The sequence below is a fragment of the Periplaneta americana genome, chromosome 16 (genome assembly GCF_040183065.1).
Source record: "Periplaneta americana isolate PAMFEO1 chromosome 16, P.americana_PAMFEO1_priV1, whole genome shotgun sequence".
Classification (NCBI taxonomy): domain Eukaryota; kingdom Metazoa; phylum Arthropoda; class Insecta; order Blattodea; family Blattidae; genus Periplaneta; species Periplaneta americana.
The window spans coordinates 60,145,617-60,166,249 of NC_091132.1; the positions used below are offsets into that span (position 1 = coordinate 60,145,617).

Sequence of the window (20,633 nt, forward strand, 5' to 3'; positions counted from 1 at the left end):
TCTCGTAAGCAACGGTAGTAGTAGAGCTGTTGAGTAGTATCGAACGCTCTCTCTATTTCACTTTAATGCTCGAAGGTTGTCCTACACACGCAGCTGCCCTCTGTGATATATCTGCAAGCTATGTCGACTTTGGAGAGTCGATACTGGGAATTCGATTAGTTCCAGCACGACACTCAATCGTTTTCATTTTAGTATATCGATATAAATCGATGTAGTTTGTACAGGTGGGATAAAAAATATTTTGTGTGTTGTCAATCAATGCATCTGTTTTGGACGGAATGGCGTGACATTTGACATTTTTAGAACAAAATTGAGAGAATCAGTGCAGCTCGTGTGACTGTGAGGTTGAAGGAGTACATCGGAGCTAACCAACGGAGTGAAGATGACGTGCCCAGGCAATGGTATCTACGTGGTGCAGGGGGAGATGGCGATTCTCCTCACCGCAATGAGGAGAGGAGCGCGGTGGTCTTCGCATTCTCATCAGGTTAATTCAAAAACTAAATTTTTATGAAGTCCCAGAATGAAATGCAACATATTGTGACGAATCGCTGTTGATTGATTGATTGATTTATTTCTTTGTGTTCAAAGACATCCCTTATTCCATTTCAATTCTTGTTGGTCAACTTTTAAAGTAACATTTTCTGTATTGCACATGTTTAAACCAATTACAATATATCCTGAACTATGGAATGCTATTATCTTGTACTGCCCTGAATTTTGTGTTGTAAAGAATGATACATTTCCTAATTCCAATTTATGGCAATAAAATTCCCTTCAATAATCCATTTTTGTAGGTATTTACCATTATTGACAGCAATTGTTGGACAGTTTTGTGTAGTAGTATGGTACCCAGTGCTGTAGTGGGGCCGGAACGCACCGGAATGCAGTTCTAGTAAAAAATAACATTAGGGTTCCACAGTTCCAGTATAAATACAGGAAACGACTGATGAAGCAATTTGAGGGCTTCTGAAGTAGCAGAGTTCCACTATTTTTTTTCAATTACAACACTGACGGTATCGGTACCAAAATATTGAACCACGTCAGTAAGAACTATAGGCTACCTCATTCATTGAGCTTCATTCAGTTTGTTTCATTTATAGGTACACATACTGAATTCTATTAGTCTGAGTATTTACAAGGAGACCTAGGTCTGTTTACAGATTGCAGGAATTTTCGTAGTATTATTTTTCAGCTGTGATTGCTTGAAACCAGCTTTCCCTAAGACTTCTAATCAGGAACATCATGTTCTTTCATCATGAAGCACTATAGCTGCATTGAAGTGCAGGCTATCTGAGTGATGAAACGCTTTAAGTGTTGCAACTATACACAATTTCTTTATAACCTAGATACCGGTACTTAAAACATATTAACAATTCTCACGAAGGGCATTCAGAAAATCACTTAACAGTTCACTGTTATATTATCATATTTTAGAATGAGAAAAGTGGGGAAATCCAGAGTAAGTTGTATTTATTACACTTATTATACATATTTCTGTCTTCAACATTCTTCAAGAAATCTGTCTTACTTACATGCATTCCATCATGTGGACATGGTACATCTTTCATGTTTTATAAAACTGTTAAGACAATAACTCATTCTGTCCATTCGTCCACTGAATATTTAACACTGGAAATATTCTTTCCACAGCTGGATTATGTGCAGGTATGACAAAAGTAATAGGCTTATGTACACTAGTTTTAACAATTAATTATAGCTACCCAGCGGAACAACTGCTCTTAGTGATATATTTCAGCAACATTATGCCGTTCAAAAATTGGTAGGCCTACCAGTAACTGTGCATCTTCATGGGCTATATTTTCAAGGAACAGTACGGAATCGTCAATAATAATAATAATAATAATAATAATAATAATAATAATAATAATAATGATGATGATAATAATAATGGTATTTACTTCTATTAAAAATAGCACATTTTTTCCACTGCTTGCCATTCTGGCTCTTTTTCCAAAATTAACCAGTGAAATAGCCTACAACCAAATCACTATATTGCGTCATGCACTTGCTAATATAGCTAATCACAACAAACGGTGTAAAAAGCATGCATGTCTTTCTGAAATAGGCCTACACAGATAAACTAAATTTTCATTATCGCATTTATGAATAACATCTCTTACTTTTAAGGACAACCTACAAAATTGTTTTATGATCTTTCTTTAGAACTTGAGGCAGATACTCAAAACAGAGTTACATTTCTAATACAGTTTTGTTTCCTCTTTCAGTACCGTACACAGTATTTGTTATGCATTAGGGCCTACACTTTGTAATACAAACCATAAAGTGTTTTATGAATTCTAACTTTCAGATATTTTTGACAGCAGAAGATTCAACAGATTCCTACTAGACGTCTCTCAAAAACACGCATTTTTACTCAAAATCTTGCTTGCTAGAAGTGCAACTCGATGTGTGCGCCTTAAGTTGCTCTGCAGACATCTAAATGGTATTCAACCTCCTGCCAAGTGTTCTGCAGCATTTATGGAGTCACTAGCGCAGCTGCATTTGTGATGCGTTGTCTCAGTTCCTCCAAAGTGTTAGTTCTGCCTCTTTGGTACACAGCATCCTTCACAAAGTCCCAGAAAAAAAGTCCAAGGGGTCAGATCAGATGACCTGGGTAGTCAGGCAAGGGGTCCTCGTCTTCCGATCCATTTATTGGGGAATTTTTCATCCAAGAACTCACGCACCCATTGATGATAATTGATGGGGCCCATTCTGCTGAAAAACCGATTCTGGGGGAAGTTGGTCAAAAATAAAGTTCGCAACATGTCCAGATACACATTTTGTGTGACTAGCCTCTACGAAGAAGAATGGTCCAATGATTCATGTAACACATTTTCCTTCTGCAAGTCATAGCACGCACTGAACTTTCTGTTGTGGTGTCCACATGGTGTTTACCATAGAGTGTTTTTCTACAAAATGGCTCTAGGCTTGATTTAGTGCCCTAGCAACAAACAAACGAAAGTTACGCATGCAGCTGTTTTCAAACTTTGTTGCATAAATTTGGACAGTTTCTCCATCTTGTCAGATGTAAATCACAACGATATCTTTGTGATTTTAAGTGGTGAGCATTTATTACTCGATCCCTCTAAGCGAGACACGGTATATAATTGCCATGATGTATGAAATGACTCTCGTGCAAACTGAACATTATGCTCCATTTTCTACCTCCAAAAGTCCGAAAATAAACTGATGGAAACAAAGACTACCTGAGACTGGTCTATATAGGAACATTCTGTATATTATATCTAACAAACTAATAATAATAATAATAATAATAATAATAATAATAATAATAATAATTGAGACTGGGTTTTTCCGAGGTTTTCTCAACCATAAGGCGAATGTTAAGTAATCTACAGCGAATTCTCGGCCTTATCTCACCATATACCATCTCTCCATCACGAACTCCATTGACTCTAAATAACCTAGTAATTGATACAGCGTCATTAAATAACTTACTACAAAAATAACAATGGAGTGGTGATTTTTCGTATGTTTGAAATATGAGTAAATTTAGGAAGAATCATGAATCTCCAACAATCTATGATGATAATACCCTCACAGTAGCCTATTGAGAATCGATAGCAGTCAAAATGATCACTGCGACAGTTCTAGCATTAACAAAACATCCCTACTTATATGTCTAGTGCACTAAACAGATGTTGAATTCTTACTTGCATGGTTCTCAAAAGCCTGGCTTTGTAGAAATGTGTGCTCCAAAGATGTGTTAAGAGATAGAGTGTTCTTCAGAACTACATTATTAAAAAATATTCTTTTTCAGATGCTTGTGATGCTCCATTTTGATTATTGCGATTCCTTGCTGATAAATGTAGCCCATAACCTAGCAGAGAGATTGAAGCTTGCTCTTAATATGTGTATGAGATTCATCTGCAGTACACGCAAATTTGATCATGTAACACCACCCTTCGAGTTTTTATCATGGGTTCACCTGAAGGAATGAAGAATCATACATTCATTGACACTGCTATTTAAACTCTTGCATATCTCTATTCCTACTTACCTAGCAGCATCTTTTCAGTTTCTCACAACAGTACGGAATCACAATCAAGCATTTTTTTTCTCTCCTTCATCACATCCTCGTATACAGTGTCATTACCTCGTCTTTGGAATTATCTACCCAGTGACATCAGGGATTGCCAGATGCTATCGAAATTCAATACACATGTTTTGTCTAACGAAATTTATTATTAATAAGTTACAGTACCAGATGTGTCGATTACAGCCTTTGTATAATAGGCCTAATTTATTATTTTATTTCTTGTTTACATTATTAATGCCCTTTCTCTTTTAGCCTAGTTATTTAGATTAATAATATTAATATAGATCTTAAGCTTTGTTTAATAATATACAAATTAAAAATTTTTAATGTATTTGGATTGTCTTCTTTGTTTTATGTTACTGCCATTGTAAACATTCTTATTTTGTTTGAATAAACGTTAATAATAATAATAATAATAATAATAATAATAATAATAATAATAATAATAATAATAATAATAATAAAAATAAAAATAATAATAATAACAACAATTTTTCCGTTCAGAAATAGACTTTTGGGTATTTCACCATGTTAAATTTCAGGGCACTGGAATACCCATAAGTCTCTTTCTTATCGCATTCACTGTTAAGATTTAAAAACACATGTAATAATAAATTTACTCACTCTAATTTTGTAAGACACATAATAAACGTTTCCTTAACTTTGTTACAGGATGAAGAACAGGACTCTCTCATTAGGAGTTTCACTGATTTGAAAGACATCCTAAACCAGATTGGAGATCTTCGTGAGATGGATCCAAATAGTTTTCTTGGTATGCTCATCTTACTCATCTTACATTAAATTGTGTTAAATGAATGTAAGAATTATAATACTTACTTAAATGATTTATGTTTGTTGCATTACAGGGCCTTTCCTAGAAGTGATTCGGTCAGAAGAGACAACAGGACCTGTGACGAGCTTGGCGCTGTCTGCAGTAAACAAATTCTTGTCATATGGATTAATTGGTAAGAATCCTACTTATTATAGTCGTAGAAGACATTCGGACATAGAACTACATTTTTCTTCTCACAATGTATACAGGAGTAACTTGGGATTTTTTTTTTTTTAAGAAGTAGGCCTATATTATGTTTCAGAATGTTACCAGTTATTTAATAGAAATACTTTAAATTAAAACGTTATTGTGGAAATGAAAACAGAAATATTTATTTCCTAAACTTCTTATTAAAATCCCTTATCAATTATTTTTTTGGAAATAAATTAATTTTGGGCAATATGAAATTAAAATGCAGCATCTTTTCAACTCTTTTCCCCTTAAAAATTATAATGTGTGAATGTAACATAGATAAACCACAACACAGCTACCTGGCTATTACCCAAGCTGCTTGCAGACTTCACTTACGCAGACAACTTGATATTATTGATATGCTGTGCAGTATCGATAATTTGACACACCATAAAGTATTAATGTAAAATATTACTAAATATGAGCAGTTAAAACTTTGTTTATTCATCCAAATTAAAGGAGATACTGAAACTGTCTATGTTCTTGTTCCAAACATTTGTCGCACTTTGTTAGGAAATGACATATCACTCATTGCAGGACTCCTTGAAAAGTGGAGGTGATGTTTTACAGATGCTATTTTCATTTCTTCCGGGATATGTGGATTATTTTTTTTACAGTTTATTTTTCTTGAGTTTTCGAGAGATAAAAGTGAAAGGAAAATGCAAAATCACGCCCTCTCTCCAACAATTATCTGTGACAGCACATACAATCGATTATTCCAGGGACAAATTTCATACGTATTTGAAGATAGAATTATCAGTAGGAATATATAACCATCTCGATCCCCCCCAACCTAAACCTTTGTGACTTGTCTTTGGGAAAACTCTAAAAGACGAAATGTACAAAAATAATCTACTGGGTTGCAACAAATGAAAAAAAAAAAATATCCAAGCAAACATTTCCGCCACTGCTCAACAGGAACTGCAGCAAGTGATGTGTTACTTGTTAAGTAGGTCTGGTGCAACAAGAAGGCAGACAGTTTAAGCATCTCCCTTCTTAATTGGGTGAGTAAGTGATGTTTTCACTGCTATATTTAGTAATTCCAGTCCGAAGATGGCAGGAGACCATAACAGGTCACTAGGCCTATTATGTGATGGTTGCGCGCAACCGCAAGTGTGCGTGCACACATACACACAGACCACCCCTCCTCCCACTCTCTCTCTTTCTCTCTCTCTGTCCTGCAGGACAAAATTCTGACACAAGAGCGACGCTGATATAACTTCGACAGTTGCGAACGTCGGTATTTAAAACATAATTATTTAAATTAAATTTACATAAGTGGAGTCTCTCAGCAGCTCAGCCAATAGCTGGATCGCTGCAATGAGAAATTTCTACATTCTATTCTTCCAGTATTTCACTATATAAATCCTATGTATGATAGAAAAGGAGATATTAGATTTATTTTTAATACAGTTTCAATTAGAATATTTTCAAATTGTACAAATTATGTATTGTCTGTAACTGTTATGTTTTCTTATAAGACTTGCAGTCTGAGTATTTGAGATTTAATATTGAAATATTAATTCAATATTTTCTGAATTTATTTTTCACATCAGATCCTGCAGGTAAATCGGTACCAGCCACAGTGGAGAACATTGCAGATGCTGTTACACATGCCAGATTTGTAGGCACTGACCAGGCCAGTGATGGTGTTGTACTTATGAAAATTTTACAGGTGTGTTTATTATGGTGATACACGTTCTTAATTTTTACATGTTATTTGTTTTATATATACGTGTGTGCGTGCATTTCTTTATTAGCAATTTGTATTGTAAACTTCTTCATTATGTACAGACCCAGAAACAAAAAAATTTGGACCATCTGAATTTTCCAAGTTCCAGTTATAACATACTGCGCATGGTCAGTAAGCACTGTTGTAACTAGAACTTGGAAAATTCAGGAGGTTCATATTTTGTTTCTGAGTCTGTAATATGAATTTTATGAAAATATTATTCTTCTGAAATATGTCTGTTGTTGTAAACAACTTAGAAAAATTATAAATATTAAGACGATGTTTTCAAATAAAATATAACAATAAACAATTAAGGAATTTTATAAAAGAAGGTGCATACCAATGTCAGATTTAACAATAATGTTCCTGGTGAGTTTTTTGAATGTATTATTCATAGACTACGTACAATGGTGGGTTAAAAGTCACTTTCCCCAAACACTTCCTTACATTTAATTACATTCAGTTTACATTTGACTACACATTCCTTCAGAGATTTTTTTTAAAATGGAGGCTTTAATCCCTCTATACACGATTCACAACCTTTGGACACTGTTTTACAGATGGCAGAACATAACTCACGATTTTCATCAATTTTCACGAATGACTGTCCGATCATCTGTCGCAACTGGTGCAGATCCTGCGGTTTCTGAGCAAAACCTTCATTTTTCAGGATACTCCAAGTGAAAAATCACATGGTGTCAGGTTGCATGATTTGGGTGGCCATTCTGTTGTGCCATGATGGCCAGTCCATTCATGGAATTGCTGATTCAAGAAGTTCCTCACTCCTACATCAAAATGAATTGGTGCTCTATCCTGTTGGCATATTAACTGCATTTTGACAAAACGAGGGCTGTTTTCAAGTTCAAGAATAATCACCTCTTCTAAGATCTGAAGATACAGGTCGCTGGTAACCATTCCTTCTAAAAAGAATGGCCCTATGACACCTTCAGTCCAAATGCCATCCTAGAAAGTTACACCAGCAGTGTTTAATTCTTTTGAGATAATTTCATGTGGATTTTCACTGGCCCAGTATAAGTCTCGCAAGCAGGGAATACTGATGGAAGGAATGCGAATGAAACACTGCGATAAGGAAGAGTGGGCGACAGGAAAGATCACGAGATATTAAAGAGTACAGTCGGAAGAGAAATGACATCGATAGAAGCAGTCTTGCGTTGTGATAGTTACATTACGACTTTTGTTTGTTCCATTGCATATGAATACATGTCTTGTATCGCACGGTATTATTATTTCATTCATAAACATATGTTGCACGTTTAATTACCTTCGAATTTTTCTCTTGCTACGTTCTTTATTTTCACAGCAATGTCCTCATTTGTTCATCTTCTTGGAGAGACAGTACTTCCATCAATTCAATTCAATTTATTTGGCCATTAGACATACAGTTTTAGGCTTCGTCAGAATACATTGATAAAACATATAAATACATTTTTAAAAACACTAATAATAGAAACGGTAAAATTTAAGTAATACAATGAAAACATGAAATAATTTGAAACTTTTAAATTGAAGAAAACTAACTAAATTGCAATTAAACTTATTTATTAAAATACAATTTCATACAAATTTGTGTTGAAAAACTCAGCAACAGAATAATAATTGTAACTAATCTAAATAACTTTATTTATTAAACAACAATTTCGCGTGAATTTATGTTAAGAAACTCATCTACAGAGTAGAAAGGATTAATTAAAAGCCAATTATGAAATCTAGCTTTGAAACTATTGGTTGGTAACTTATAATATTGACTGGGAAGCTTATTATATAATTTCATCCCCATGACAGAAAAATTTGTACTAGTTTTATGTAATCTACAGTATGGAATATTAATTTGTTCACTATTTCTAATTTCATGATCATGTATATTGGCTATTAATGAGTAATTGTCTATATTTTGTCGAGTGTAAGGGACTATGTCGTATATATATATATATATATATATATATATATATATATATATATATATATATATATATATAAATTTATGACAGTTAATATCTGTGATTGTTTGAAAAGAGGTCGACAGTGTTCAAGATAGTTTGATTGACATAGAATACTAATGGCTTTCTTTTGCAAAATCAAGAGCTCCCAATTTTGCTACCATTTTCCCAGAAAATTAAGGCATAGCTAATTATCGACTGAAAGAACGAAAAGTAGGCACATCTTAAATAATTTTGAGAAACACAAGTCACTAATTTCTTTAATAAATATATAACTTTTGATAATTTTGTGCATATATATTTGATATGTACCTCTCGCCCCCTCAGTGTGCCTACATACGCACGTCAAAACAGACAGCAACGCCACCATTGCTTTTAGGTAATCGTTCCTTGTGCGAGCTATAAACACAATTGTGTTGGTTCATTTTGCTGTTCAGCTTAAATGAGGCTTCATCAGTCCATAGAATTGTTTTCCAAAAGTCAGGATCAACTTCATTTCAAATGCAAGAAACTAGCAGTTATTACGTACAGACACAACCCAACACAATAAACACAAAACAATAATAACAAGACATGACATCAGAAAAACAGCTGATGCACGAACATGGTTGTCAACCCATCACTTATTACACCAGCTCTTCCTTCATTCAAGTTATGACATCTGTATTTTATGTGTACAAGTATGAAATTTAAGAATGTATATAGAGGAAAGTGACTTTTAATCCACCTAGATAGTTGGAGTGAAATTTAGATTGTAATGCAAAATGGTCGTTATTTCTTAACAATTGGTCTTTATTTTTCTCGCTTAAGTCGTGACAGATAAAATAACATATAGACACATTTGTTTTTCAGAAATATTTACTTCAGTAATATAAATACAAAAATATTCTTCAGATTTAAAATTACTGCTTACCGAACTTTGTAACTTTAGGATAATTTATGTAGTTTACTTGGGACAGATTCACGTGAAATTAACCATTTAGGAGACAGAGCAAAATGTAAATATCAGTGATTGTTTTTAGTAAATATTTGCATACACCATATACCTACTTAGAGACTAGAAATACCATACTTTATTGTATCTATAGCTTATCAGGTTTTACTCATAAAGTCGCAAAATTACGTAATATGTTAGGTTTATTACGTAATGCATAGTGTATATTGAGAAATTATATATAACAGCATCTTATATTAATTTTATATTTTATGGTTTAGGTATAAATTCATTATCAGTGTTTATTTTTTATCATTTATAATTCTTTGAAAAGAATTTTCAGGAGAGACTTTTTTTAATTTACTCTTAACTGAATATAAGTATAATAATGAAATTTATCTATGTTGGTTAAAGTAAGACCTTTTTCAATTTAAAATACAAGAAATTTTATTATTTCAAACATTAGAAAAAATATTTGACTTGTATGATTAGGTACAACAGAAAAATCGACTTTTTTTTACTTATGTGCCTTTTCCCACCTACCAAAGAATTTAGGTGTAAATTCATTACTAGTGTTAATTTTTAAGAACAATAGTATTTTAAAATAAGTATGAAATGAATAATTGCTATACCTAATTAAAGTGAAGTCAACGAAGTGTTTGCCTTTTCTCAAATATTTTGAATTACCTCATTAAAAGTATATCATTTAAAATTTTCTGAATACGTTCTTATATCTTTATCATTGTTATCAAAATTTATTTCGATCTTTCCATTCCTTCCATTTTTCTTTAATGCCTTTCTGCATTGTTATAGCCTTGGAACGCATCATGAGGATAGCATCCTAAGTGACATGTTATTATATTTATTAATTACAGGTTTTGAGAACATTAATGTTGTCACCTGAAGGAACCATGCTGACTAATGAAAGTGTATGTGAAATCATGCTGAGCTGCTTTAGAATCTGTTTTGAATCTAGACTTACAGGTGAGTCTCGTCAAGAACATTTTACTTTTCATTTTATATGCACATCAGTTTTTCTCTTACAATGAATAGTTTTTTTTTTTTTAATGAAGTCACTGAACATTAAAAAACTTGTGTTGTTGTAGTAGAATAAGTTTTGCATTTTATGTTTTTGTTTTGACTTAATTACGTATTTATATAATTATATACATATACACAGTAGCGTGCAAATTAATCCAAACACGACATTTTTTACATTTTCTGTCATTGTTGGCCTCACAGCTGCTCATACCGCTTTAATTGACATCTGTAGTACGTGTAATTCCATTGTTGAAGGTCTGTCGTTATTATTTTTTTATAATATGTGACATTTTGCTTGTCGTTTTGTACTTATAAGCATTTCAGTTGTGTTGAAGACTTAATACTGCAATCCCGTGTACATTCTGTCGTCTTCACAAATGGATAGAACTCCACGAAAACGGTCTAAAATTATAACATTAGCACAGCATTCTTCTATGACACAGAGGCAAATTGCTGCAGAATGTCACATCGGTTTGGCTACTGTTAATTCGATCATAAAATGATACAGGGAGACTGGATCCATCACATCCCAGAAAAAAGGAAACTGTGGCCGGAAAAGGAAGACTTCACCTGCTGATGATCGTTTAATTGCCAGGGAAAATAAATTAAATCCTAGACTAACTGCTGTCGACTTAACCCGCGAATTAATGGCTACCACTGGGGCGAATATTCACATCACAACAGTGCGGCGTAGGCTTTTGGAAGCTGGACGAAGGGCTCATAAGCCTATTAAGAAGCAACTGCTAACCCCTGTTATGTGCAAAAAACGCTTAATGTGGGCAAAATTACATCAACACTGGACAGTGAATGACTGGAAGAATGTACTTTTTTCCAATGAGTCTCATTTCGAGGTCCACAGCCACCGTGTTTCTTACGTATGGAAAGGATCCGAAAAAGTAACAGCAGCTCATCTCCAACAAGCACCCAAATACCCCCCTAAAGTAATGTTTTGGGGTTGTTTTACACATGAAGGGCCTGGAGCATTAATACCTATCAAGGGAATGATGAATTCTGACAAATATATTCACTTATTGGAAACCAGAATCGTACCCCAGCTGCAAAAATCATTTCCGGATGGCAGAGGTGTGTTCCAACAAGACCTGGCACCATGCCATACGTCTCGAAAAACTACAGAATTCTTCAACAAGAAAAATATTCAGGTACTCCCCTGGCCAGGCAACTCACCCGACATCAACCCCATTGAGAACTTGTGGTCAATTTGCAAAAGAAGAATGCAAAAAATTGATTGTTCTACAAAGGAGAAGATGATTTCTGCCCTCATTGGTGTATGGTTGCGCAATGAAGAAATGAAGAATATTTGTGGGAAATTAGTGGAATCCATGCCAAATCGTCTCAGAGCTGTTATTAGGAACAAGAGAGGCCACATAGATTACTGAGGTATGTCTTAGATCCTTTTTTTTATCCCGTTTGAGTGTTGTTCAGATTAATTTGCACGCTACTATATATATATATATATATATATATATATATATATATACACGTAATATATAATAAATTAATGCCAAATACAAGAAATAGGTGAGTGGGTAGAAACACGAAGATCACAATGGGCAGCACACATATCAAGGATGTCTGAAGATCGTATGACTCGAATAGTAAGAGACAGCATACCAGTCGGCAAGAGGAGTCCCATCGTCCTAAAAGAAGATGGAGCGACTCCCTGGAACTAACAGGTCTTTAGGCCTACATCAAGAAAAAGAAGATATAATAGAATATATTACAAATAAGAATTACCTCACAACTATATTGAAATCCTACACAAAGCCAAAGCATAATAAATATATGAAAAAAATAACAAAGAGTTAAAAGTTACATTGATAATTGACTCTTCTGTCATTAAATACACATAATTAAGAATACTAGTAAGCAAGAAATCAGCAGTAAGAAAATGAGTCGTCAAATAGTGACTATCATCAGAGCAATCTGATTTAATTGAATATTGCACTCACTATTAGGCTGCAAGTACTAGGTAGGTATCGTATTTGAAATGTCTGCCATCTTGTTGAATGCTTACCTCATACCTCTTCATAAAATTCTGGCACACATACTGCAGTACCGGTAATAGTCTGATGATAAGATATTGTTTTCCAGATCCTGCAGTGTGTATTGCTTTGTTTCGTAGACCTTGTCTTTAAGTTCTCTCACCAGGTAAAAGTGAGATGTGATCTCAGTAGTCACAAATTATGGCTTATTATTTTGGTCGCAAAACATAGATTAGGCCTACAACACATGTGTAAAATAATTGAGGACTGTTTTTGCAAAACTTGCTAACTGCAAAATTTGCAAAATTGAGATTTTGGGGGATTCGTTAACATAAAGCAGGCCTCTACACGATGTTAAAGTTATCTTAGTAAAATTGCATTATTTCTCTTCATTGTAGTGTGTCAAAGTGTGATGGTTGCACCTATAACCTATTTGTCTCCATTCAGTTTTTTGTGTGTCCTGTAAAATTTAGTTTTTTCAGTTATCAAGTTTTGCAATTGGCCATTTTGTACCAAATAATGGCAAAGAATATCTGCCTATATTTTGTGATAAAATATTGAGCCTATAAGCACTAATCAGTATCATCGAGACTTTTTTCAATTGTAACACTGCCATCTCTTTGTTTAGTTAAAAAAAAAAAAACTCTTTGTTGCATCTTTCTTCAGTGATATCTGAATTGTGTCATTGTGAGACATGGTACTAATTTTCGTAATATATATTTTTTTTTATTGTATTATGTAGAACTTCTTCGCCGGTCTGCAGAACATTGTCTCAAAGATATGGTTCAACTTCTGTTTTCGAGGTTACCTCAATTCTGCGAGGATTTGAGGATTCCAGTTAACATTAAGGTAAATATAATAATCTTGCAGTATAAGAGAGATAAGATTTTTATCTCAAGACTATTAATTCCAGCTTTCTTATTATACAAAATAATAATGAATGTATTGTGATAATATGGCAATGAAATTTTAAGATATTGAAGATAAATATTTTGGCACAATCAGTTAAAAGAACATTTATGTTCTGTGCCTTTTATTTTGTATACCGTATACAAAAATAGTAGGCCTACATAAGGGATATTCATAATGTCTGTATTTAACAGTGAAATAAGTAACATAAAAATATGCTTGTTGGTTTCCTTATGTTCCCAGAATGTGCTCTGTTTTCTTGCTTGTATATTTCTGGGCAGGACTAAATACAGATTTTCCAAAATACTACGGAGGGTTGTTTCTGATATCTGGTAACGAATTTCGGATGCTTTTATAGTGCTGCATGGTGTGTGCCAAGGTCAGTGTTCCAGGAGGTGACGAACCCAGATGCGTTTCAGTCTGTGTAGTATTCACAAGTGTCCAGCTGCAATAATGCCGAAGCAAATTACACCGTATGGGAAGACTACATTAGGCCCTTCCTGATGCAAACTAGCTATTCTGCTATTATTGAAGCATGCAAGAAGCGAAATTTCACAGTGTTAAAGAAAGGGATGAACTGCGTGTTGAATAAAACAGGAGAGGTCTGCATGGGATTAATTCCGACATGCAAAAACCAAGCGAACCCACGACCTGCAACCAGCCTTACTCCAGAGGTCATGAGCAATCCAGCCACACAAAAGTAGGTTGGGGACGTCTTTAAAAACTGTTAACACTATCATCAGCCGGGATTTGAACTTGGAGAAACATCACAAAAGCAGAGTACACAAATTATTGGATCATCACATTGCAGAACAACACACACACAGTAGGAAATTGTATGAAAAGCACCTGGCAGGAGAAAGATGGAAATTTGTGGTCACTTTAGACGAAGCGTATGTCTATCTCAGTGACTGCAACAAACCCCACAGGATTTATTACCTACAAGAGATGAAAAAAAAATTAAAAAAATGGTACTTAGAAGGTAAGGAAACTTTTTCCAAGGGGTTTATGATTATCGCTGGATACTGTTATAATGGGAAGTTACCTATTTGCTGTGTTGCTGAAAAGGCCAAGGTCAACTTCAACTCCTGTACTATCAAACTGAAGTCCTGACCCCAGTTTACTACACTGAGATCCCGATTCTGAATGGTACAGACTCAAACAAAGTGTGGGTGCATCAAGATAAGGCGTCAAGTCATACTTCTGGTTCAACCCTCTCATTCTTGGAGAGAATGGAACAAGAAACAGGAATACACGCTATACCCTTCAGTGGCATTCCAGTGAAATCACCGAATGCATTGCGCATGGATTATTGTGCCTTTGGACTTCTGAAAAGAGCATTGGAAAATAGGATCCTCGTACTGTAGAAGGCCTATGGAAAGCTTGTAAGGAGAAGTGGGAACAGATGGACATGGCTGTTCATTCATTCATTCATTCATTCATTCATTCATTCATTCATTCATTTATTTTCTTCCATAGATCTTACATGAGCAATGAAGCTTTAAGATGTGGAACAAGTCAAAATTTTACAATATTACAATTACAATTTTTACAGTTTTACAGTGTAGTAATTTTCTACAATGATGAGGTGAGGTCCGAGGATTCGCCAAAAGATTACCCGGCATTTGCCTTTTGGTTGGAGAAAACCTCGGAAAAACCCAACCAGGTAATCAAATGAAAGGGGGAAATGTGATCCCGAGGACTCGCCATATCCCGAGACTGTGCTTCGTTAAAGTCTTCTGCAGTGGAAATTGAGGTTCAGAGCTGTAGCCAGGATGAAGGGACATCAAATAGAGCACGACAAGTAGTGCAGATGCGGCTTTTCCTAGGTAAGACCTAAAGTGAATTTCGTTACTAGAGATCGGAAACAACCATTCGTATTTAGTACTGAAGGTCTCGTCTGCAGCATAAACAAGACTTGACCAGACTTACGAGAACCGAAAATAAATATATAAAACACTAGATACATTTGAAACATTCCTCTTTTAGGATCAATTTATATAACTTTTCAGTTAAATCTTCATGACTATTTGACTATAATTATGTGTGTGTATTCCGCCTTTGCTTATCATACAATTAAATGAATAAATTAATTAGTCATATTTTTCATTAACGTTTTCGGTACGTAAATTGTACCATCTTCAGATGTATGTATATGATGCTAATTGTTAACCAAGCCTATGGGTACATGTATCGTAGACTTAAATGATCAGTGTTTTTGTGCATACTGTGCTATGTCGGTGAAGTGTTGCCATGGTTACATGAATGAGTACCTTAACTCTTATATACTATTTGCTGGTACAACACGTTATCAAAATTAAATTAGAATGTTTCAGTTAATATTTAAAACACTATTTAAAAACACTATTATAAAAGAACACAACTCAGGAAAACCCCTACTAAATGAACAAATAGCTAACATAAATAATCCACTCTTCAATTTATTCAAACTATTCCCGCCCAAACAATCACACAGATTTCACCGATCCCCCCTCTACTTCCTGTAACAGACAACATAACTTAAAAAAAAAAAATACTGTGAGCAAGCCCACCGCTTTAGTATCAGCCTAGCATCAAGCATGAGCAGACCAATACACGTTAAAACTGTAAGTTACTTTTCTTACATAATAGGCATTACCCCTAGCAGTTAACCATAACCAATACCAGTTAAAGGAATTTCCAAATTTTCAATTACAAACATTCCCAATTTCAAATTCATAGACTAATACTTAATCATATTGTTACAGACACGCCAGGCGATACTAAATCCATGGACTTGACAACCTTCATTCTGTTATAACATTACATCTATGGGTACAAATCACAGTAATGCCATCAACTATTATAGAAGTGTCTCAACATCACTTTTAGCAAACATAGCCATGTTAACGATACTGCGTCCAGCTCAACGCTAAATAACAAGATCACCACAACTGCCTCATTTAACTTCACATCTGCAAACACCACACAATAAGTGATCACATACTTCATATATTTAAAGTGATGTACAAACTATGTGCTTTTTAAACAGTTTTAAACAGTGTTTTTTAAATAGTGTTTTAAATATTAACTGAAACATTCTAATTTAATTTTGATAACGTGTTGTCCCAGCAAATAGTATATAAGAGTTAAGGTAATCATTCATGTAACCATGGCAACACTTCACCGACATAGCACAGTATGCACAAAAACACTGATCATTTAAGTCTACGATACATGTACCCATAGGCTTGGTTAACAATTAGCATCATATACATACATCTGAAGATGGTACAATTTACGTACCGAAAACGTTAATGAAAAATATGACTAATTAATTTATTAATTTAATTGTATGATAAGCAAAGGCGGAATACACACACATAATTATAGTCAAATTGTGATAGCTTATCGGTATACCTTCAACATGAAATTCATGACTATTGTTACTTGTATCTTACAGTGGTGGCTCATGGCTGAAAATGAGTGTGCTACAATATAGAAAATTCACTTTAAACAAGTCTTCAAAATTTGGTTTACTTACTCACTAGTGGCGTAGTGTGAAGTCCATGCTGCGCTTTTTATTGCTGCAGAAGCTGTCAAATACTTTGGAGTTGAACACCTCCATGTCGGCAACCAGCAACCAAAACTTTAAATTCGAATAGTATTCTGGTGCAGTCAGGCCATGTGTCTGAGGTTGAAGGAGTAGAATAGGAGTACAGGATCTTTCAATTGAATTTTATTAAATATAGTACATATAAATAAGCTAATAATAAATTTTATAAACAATATGTTTCAGTTTTATAGAAAAGTTTAATAATTAACATAAGAATAAAATAGTCGTCCCTACATTCTGTGATCAGTCTTCTTGGCTGATGTTATACCGCCAGCATTCCATTGTAAGATGTTTAGTTGATTCTGTACCATTAAAGTAGTCCCCGCCCGGAGATCCGATTGGGGGACTATTTTACCTCCGGATAATTTTACCTTAATGGTACTCATTTCATATTGGAGTGAAAAATGGCAAGTTGTAGCCAATTTAAGTAATTCCCGATTTACCACGAAAATCGTCTGTAGCTGCATTTAGATTGGCAACAGGCCATGATTGTTTGGCCAAACACCTGCATAGAATTGGAATATATCAGTCCCCTAACTGTCCATTGTGCAACTCAAACCAAGAAATGGATTCGGAACACCTCAAAATCTGTGCTTCAGTGGCTGGTCATGATAATATCTTTGAAAAATATTGGAGTGCAAGAGGTCAAATGACTTTATTGTCAAACGCCTGGGATTGGAAAACAACAACAACAACATTCTGTGATCAGGACTTGTAAAATAGACACAAACTCACAAATAGTACACTACAGCTCCTCAGAGATGTCGTAATGTCCACGTTATATGTAGATTGTAACCCAACTACAAATAGTCACTCATTCCTGATTGGTTGTAGATTTTATAAAACACCAATGCGAACGAGCCATTTCAACTCGCTGCTTGCTTTTGCAGCTCACATTGTTTATAATAGGAAACCATAGATTACGTCAAACATCAAGCGAATATAAGTTCTGTGTGCATGTGCAAGGTTCGCTGCATTTCACTGCTGTTCATTGTGATAAGGAAGTCAGCACACATTACCGACTGGGACTTGCAGACAACACACAAGCTATAGACAATAGCAGTTCCCGATTCTTCGTACATTGGAGTGCGTAAAATGAATGAAAGTTAAAATAAGATTATGCAAGGGACAGAAAATTAACTGTGTGCTGCAGCACTGCAGCACATAAGGAGCGGCTGCCACTGGTATTGTAGTGTGCTTAACTTCACTGTCATTTAAATATAATGAAGTTTAAATTAATTAATTACGTTGAAATTATATAATTAGTTCTGCCACTTCGACTGATATTATTACAGTTACAGATTAGAAGAAACAGAACCTTTTAGTTATCATTAACTAATATTAGGAAGTTCTGATTTTCTTCATCCTTGTTATTATATGTGTTATTTCTGTTGGTGAAATAGCATCACATATTTTTTTTTTTTGGTACATGAAGAAATTGATATTGTATATTATATGCAATTTGTAGAAATTGAAGATGAGAACAGGAGGAATGGATCCTTCGAGAGGCAAGCGCAAGAGTCGGAACTCACAACGAGCCAAGGCAAGTCGTCCAGTTCAGAAACCTGATGACAACTCGGTGCAGACAATGAGGGAGAAGGCAGCTTCTAACCATTTGGAGAACAAATCACAAGGTGAATCAATTTATTGTTCAACTTTATCTCATTCATTCATTCAGTCCACACCTGTGGAGTAACGGTCAGCATGTCTGGCCGCGAAGCCAGGTGGCCCGGGTTCGAATTCCGGTCGCGGCAAGTTACCCGGTTGAGGTTTTTTCCGGGGTTTTCCCTCAACCCAATACAAGCAAATGCTGGGTAACTTTCGGTGCTGGACCCCGGACTCATTTCACCGCCATTATCACCTTCATATCATTCAGACACTAAATAACCTAGATGTTGATACAGCGTCGTAAAATAACCCAATAAAATAAATAAATTTATTCATTCATTTATTCATTCACTCGTCCATTTGCTATCTCATTTGTAAAAAAGGTTAAGGTGTCCCCTATACATTCGATCTGGTGATGTGGATTGAACTCGGCGTAACTCAGTGGATAGAGCGCTTGGTACATAGAACCAAGGACCCAGGTTCAATCCACGGCACTGGAATGAATTTTTCTCCTCTAATAATAACAGTCGAATGTTGTTTTATATATACCACAGATTTAGAATGACATAGAATCTCCAGCTTTATGTCTTTCCAACAGAAAACCATATTTTGAAATCTCTCATCCAAAAAAATTCGTTGCTCTTGGGCAAGTTTGAATCTCATTCAGTATAGAAGCAAACGTGGTAAGCACAAGACCACCAAGAAAGATGGAAGATAGGTGAACAAATATCTACGCCGTGCTGGATTCTTAGGTAATGAGTAGAGTTTCCAGAATATGATAGAGATATTAATTTCTCTTTCTTGCTTTTTTTTCAGCAATAAGTGATGATTTAGCCAGTCCAGTTGAAAAATTAAGTGTACCAGGAAATCTTCATCCCTCATGCCTGTCAACCTCACCTATTTCCTCGGGTGGAAATATTGTAGACATGCAAGGTGCAATTCATCAAGAAACTCCTGTATCAAATGATGAACCAAGACCTTTCAGGCTAGAAGAAAATTCATCTGTGGCAACTACCAACCAATCAGAACCCAGTGGGAAGATTGAGAATGAAGACGTATCTCCAGACTCTACAGGCACTGAGAGGTGCCCATCTGTTACTGAAAATGAGGACACTCAGTCTAGTTCTTGTGTTGTTATTAACGTAGATATGGAAAATTCAGTTTTTGATGATGGAGATGGTTCCTCAGTGTTGTCGAGTAAGACTTGTTCTGTAGAGGATGTCAGTTTAACGGGAGTTCAAGAAGACAGTAAACCTATGGTTTTAACACAAGGTGTTGAAGAAGAGGTTCCCACTGACACGAGATTAGAGACACAATCAGAAGTGAAGGCAGAGTCAGAGTGTGCAGAAACTGAAAACAATGTTAGTAGTTCTGCTGATGATTCTAAGCTAAGCACTGAATCGCAGTCTTTAACCGTTGAAGAAGAAGAGGGAACTAATATGAAACAGGCAGAGAGTCAGGAGTACATAAATCCAAGAGGAGTGCGGTTTATGAGTCAAGAAATTGGTCAAGATGGTGAGTAAATGACTGTCTTTAATCATTCAACACTTTTGAAATGACTGTATAATGTAGAATATTCATGTACAGTGGAACAGTGAATAAGTATTCAATTTATTTACACAGTAAAACTTCATTTATACATTTTTATGGGGAGGGGGGAGGTTTCTGAAGGAAAAAACACGCAAGTGAGAAAACCATAACTGAAATGACATTTAATAATATCTGAAATAGATTTAAATACTGTATGG

The 20,633-nt window shown here is 34.9% G+C and overlaps 1 protein-coding gene across 6 annotated transcripts in view; it reads left to right on the forward strand.

Annotated features, from left to right (window-relative positions):
* The first annotated feature begins 209 nt into the window (after positions 1 to 209).
* The window catches only part of garz (Sec7 domain-containing protein garz), a 91,423-nt gene continuing 70,999 nt past the window's right edge, over positions 210 to 20,633 (forward strand). For all 6 annotated transcript variants that reach the window (XM_069849348.1, XM_069849352.1, XM_069849351.1 and 3 more), the window contains exons 1-8: positions 210 to 484; positions 4,754 to 4,853; positions 4,948 to 5,046; positions 6,662 to 6,780; positions 10,605 to 10,713; positions 13,516 to 13,622; positions 18,746 to 18,911; positions 19,702 to 20,400. In XM_069849348.1, coding sequence (XP_069705449.1) covers positions 383 to 484; positions 4,754 to 4,853; positions 4,948 to 5,046; positions 6,662 to 6,780; positions 10,605 to 10,713; positions 13,516 to 13,622; positions 18,746 to 18,911; positions 19,702 to 20,400 — 1,501 coding nt within the window. In that variant the 5' untranslated portion in view covers positions 210 to 382. The remainder of the gene's footprint in view (positions 485 to 4,753; positions 4,854 to 4,947; positions 5,047 to 6,661; positions 6,781 to 10,604; positions 10,714 to 13,515; positions 13,623 to 18,745; positions 18,912 to 19,701; positions 20,401 to 20,633) is intronic.